General features: G+C 34.1%; 1 protein-coding gene across 1 annotated transcript in view; it reads left to right on the top strand.

The window, feature by feature from the left end:
• LOC125041281 (nuclear receptor subfamily 2 group E member 1-like) overlaps positions 1–5,000 on the top strand; it is a 37,336-nt gene that overhangs the window by 28,038 nt on the left and 4,298 nt on the right. The window contains exons 4-5 of the mRNA XM_047636118.1: positions 4,436–4,700; positions 4,899–5,000. The exon at positions 4,899–5,000 is cut by the window's right edge and continues 122 nt beyond it. Coding sequence (XP_047492074.1) covers positions 4,436–4,700; positions 4,899–5,000 — 367 coding nt within the window. The remainder of the gene's footprint in view (positions 1–4,435; positions 4,701–4,898) is intronic.

Below are 5,000 nucleotides of genomic sequence, written 5' to 3'. Positions count from 1 at the left end.
CTAACTCGCGGGTAAATATTTGTTCCCATATAAAAAATGCAGGCATCAAATCATGCCCCGTCATTTTAACCAATATCAAGCCCATTTTTCCATCTACTGTAAAAGGTTCAACACTAATATATTATGTGTTGTTCAAAGATGTGTGAAACAATGTATGAAATATTTAACCCCGCGACGACCCATCAACCGGCATAAATCGAGAAAGTGTATCATGTTTTCGCTCCAAATTCGCACCTTTTAAATTACATCCACACTGGCGTCATTAAGTCAATATAGCTTTTCCGCTTTTTGTTCTCTCTCTTTTTCTCTTTCCTGTCTTTATTTTCATATTCATTCCTCCTGAGATGTTCGTGTGATTAAAAAACGAGGGAAGTTAATTCGTACTTATTACGGCTGCAGCGACTGACACGCGAGTCAGATGTTTTTAGGGTTATGCGATGTTTTTGCAATGTTTCGGGGGCAGACAAAGATTAAACAAAAAAACGAACTCTTTAGTTACCAATGTTTTTTTCATGATAGCTTTTTACGGTAAGTTGTGTTGCTAAGAATTTATGTATACTATTTGCTGAACACGTTCTGTAGTAGAGGTATATAAATATTTCTCTCTCTCTCTCTCTCTCTCTCTCTCTCTCTCTCTCTCTCTCTCTCTCTCTCTCTCTCTCTCTCTCTCTCTCTCTCTCTCTCTCTCTCTCTCTCTCTCTCTTTCTCTCTTTCTCTCTTTCTCTCTTTCTCTCTTTCTCTTCATCTCTTTCTCTTCATCTCTTTCTCTTCCTCTCTCTCTCTCTCTCTCTCTCTCTCTCTCTCTCTCTCTCTCTCTCTCTCTCTCTCTCTCTCTCTCTCTCTCTCTTTCTTTCTCATTTTCTCTCTTTCTCTTCCTCTCTCTCTCTCTCTCTCTCTCTCTCTCTCTCTCTCTCTCTCTCTCTCTCTCTCTCTCTCTCTCTCTCTCTCTCTCTCCCCCCATTTCCTTATTCTTCCCTGTATAAGCTCGGGATGAGTATATATATATATATATATATATATATATATATATATATGTGTGTGTATATAATATATGTATATATATGTATATATACATATATACAAAATATATGTTTATACATATATATATGTATATATATATGTGTATGTGTGTGTATGTATGTTTGTATATATGTATATCTATATATATGTATGTATATGTACATATGTATATATGTATACATATATATATATATGTATGTATGTATGTATGTACATATCTATATATGTACATATGCGTGTGTGTGTGTGTGTGTGTGTGTGTGTGTGTGTGTGTGTGTGTGCGTGTACTAGTATATCATATACAAAACATATATGTATAAATGTATGTATGTGTGAATATATGTATGCATGTATCTATATTCATATATACATATATATAGATGCATATATACATAAATAAATAAATATATAGAAACCTATATATGTGTGTGCGTTTGAATGTATATATGCATATATATAGAATATATATTTATAAATATATATACTTGTGTATGTACATATTTGTATATATATACATATATATGCTTGTGTGTATGTATGCATGCATGAATATATATATATATATATATATATATATATATATATATATACATACTCATACAAATATACAAAACATACATATCTACATATATGTATATATGTAGATATATTCATATATATGTATATACATATATACATATATGCATATAATGTATATATATGTATATTTATACATATATACTTATACATATATATACACATTAGTGTGTAAATATGTGTGTATATATACATATACATATATAAACACACACACACACACAAAACACACACACACACACACACACACACACACACACACACACACACACCGTATTCATGTTGACAAATGTAGAAAAGGTATGGATGAGAATGAATATCTTCACAATACAAGATGTATTTGACCAGGTTCGATTTTATCTTCATCAGAAATACATGTTTTTTCTGATGGAGATAAAATCGAAATCGGTCAAATACATCTCTTGTATTGTGAAGATATTTCTTCTCATTCATACCTTTTCTACACACACACATATATACATACATACATACATACATACATACATACATACATACATACATACGTACATATACACATGTATATACATGTATAAATATATATACATGTATAAATATATATATACATGTACATACATATATATGTATGAATATATAGATGTAGATATAGATAGATAGATAGATGTGTATGCGCTTATATATATATGTGTGTATGAATGTATGTATGTGTGTGTATATATAGATATGTATATATATATAGATATGTATATGAATATAGATATGACATTAACATCTACAGTAGTTGTTACAGCTATTATAGTATAAGCGTTTAGTTTTTATACGCACAAACAAATGCATACGCAGACACACAGTAATACTGACAGTAATAGCAATGATGAAGCTATTGATGTTACTGATCGTAATGATAATAGTCATGATGATGTTAATGATAATAATGATTATAATAGTCATGATAATAGTCATGATGATGTTAATGATAATAATGATTATAATAGTCATGATGATAGTGATGATTATAATAATGATAGTAGTAATAATGATGATGATAATAATAGTAATAACAATAATGATGATAACAACAGTAATAGTAACAATGATTCTAATATTATAATATAATTATAATGATAATAATAATAATGATAATAATGATAGCAATAAAAGGATAATAATAATGATAATAACAGTGATGATAACTATAGTAACAATGATGATGATAATGATAAGGATAATGATGATAACAATAACAATAATATTAATAATGGTAATGATAATATCAATAATAACATTACTAACAGTGGTAATAATTTTGTTACTGATAATCATAATAATTATAATATTAGTGATGATAATAACAAGATAATAATGATGATAGAGATAATAATAGTAATAATGATGGCATCACTGCTGTGATGTTGCATAACTGATCCAGATATTTAAGATAAAAGTATATAAGTTTGCTTCGTGTGATTCAGCCCCCTAATTTTTGGTCTGCCTATTATTAAACATATATTTAAATCAAAATAAAAACATGGCATATAGAGAAGCCACAGGAACTGGTAAAAAAAAAAGATAAAAATAAATCCATATTAATCATCATCATCAGAGATTAAGATCAGTATTAAGATCTACCTACAGTCACTTTCTGCCACCAGATGACTCTGCGGTCGCACATATTTCGCCTCATAAACAATGCACACCCACATAAAAAAGGCCATTAATCCGCATACATTATCAGGGAGTGTGCGTCCAAAATCACGCTCCTTCCCATTCCCATATCAAAAAATAATCTTATCATCAATTATGCTCGCTAATGAGGTAGATACCTAAACGTGTCTCTCAATATTAACGGTAATTGAGGTCGGCGCCTGCGATGGATGCCCGGCGTGAAATTTGGCTTCTGTCCGGCGAGGAAGGTCTTTTAAATAAGGAATTTGGGGTTATTATGACTATTATTATTTATAGTGTTATCCTTATTGTTGTTGCTGTTATCTTTTTTATTGTTATCATTGTTGTTGTTATTGTTATCATTACTTTCATCACCAGCAGCATGATTATGATGATGATGATGAGGTTTAATAATAATGATAATAGTAATAATAATATTATTATTACTTTTATTTTTACGTAATTATTATTATTATCATCATTATTATCATTATCTTCATCATTATCATTATTATTATCATCATCATCAATATTATCAGTAATATCAGTATTATTATCATTATCAAAACTGCTATTGTTGTTTGTTGATGTTGCTATTGATATCATTATTATCATTATTATTTCCATTATGTAATCCCAAAAATGAGTTATTGTAAATTCTCTCAAAAAAACTGAAATAAACGTTATATGACGAATGACTAGATGAATCATGACAATCCAACAAATTGAAAAACTAGACACATGATGAATAAAGAAAAGCGACGCGTTGCATAGAGGGTCGAATCCCCCGATGGCGAATCAAATATTAAGCCCATAAACACCCCTTCTGTACGCTAATCCCACTCCTATCACGCGGATTCCGTGATGGCCGGCGATTCAGTCACTTATTGGCCCTGAGAACCTCTCGGCAAACACTTTCCCAGGGGAGGATCCAATCCTGCTCTTAAGGGATTATTGCCGCCGTCTGGGGGATTAATGCAATAAGCAGGATTAGGAAGATGGAAGGACGATCCTGCTAATTCGGTGGGCGGAGGGCGATTTATAATTTCGTGACAGTGTTGACTGGTTTGGAGATAGCGATCATTGGTCTTGTGGTCTGTCAGGTGTTTGCTGTTGATGGCATTATTGGGTCCGTCGCTGTATTGATTACGTTGTCGTACTCATCTCGATATTAATCGTCGCCCCTTTGTTGCAGCCGTACAGGAGGAGAGAGGCCCCCGGAAGCCAAAGATCAAGACGGCGTCCAGCGGGCACTCCCCTTCGTCAGGAGACTCGAGATCCCCCGGCGAGTGTTGCGTGCCCCCCCAGCCTCCACCCCTCACCATGCCCGCTTCCTTCCTGCCTCCTCCGCCGCCCATGATACCCGTCTCCAAGATATCCGCGCTGCCGCCCTCGTCCGTGTCCTGTGGGATCACGCCCTCGCTGGCCAGACACCTCGGCCTGCCGGAGAACCCTTGGTCGTAAGTGCCTTCGTGTGTGTGATCCAGTCTCATGCCATCCTATTATTACTATAAAATCAAGTTCTGGCTACATTAATAAAGAAATCATCGTAATGTAACCAAGTTATATTATCAACACCAAAGGAAGAGAGAAATACTAGAGGATGTGAAACGCAGTGGTATTATACGAGAACTGACTCTTCTCCCTGCCTCCTCCAGCCTGGCATCACTCCTCACCACCAACACCTTCCTGGCCACCACGCCCACGCTTGCCCCCATCTCAGCGCCGCCGCCCACGCTCCTGCCTCAACCCACGCCAAC

The sequence above is a fragment of the Penaeus chinensis genome, chromosome 30 (assembly GCF_019202785.1).
Source record: "Penaeus chinensis breed Huanghai No. 1 chromosome 30, ASM1920278v2, whole genome shotgun sequence".
In the NCBI taxonomy this organism is placed as follows: domain Eukaryota; kingdom Metazoa; phylum Arthropoda; class Malacostraca; order Decapoda; family Penaeidae; genus Penaeus; species Penaeus chinensis.
The sequence above is the reverse complement of the archived record's forward strand: the minus strand, read 5'-3'. Positions and strand labels throughout refer to the sequence as shown.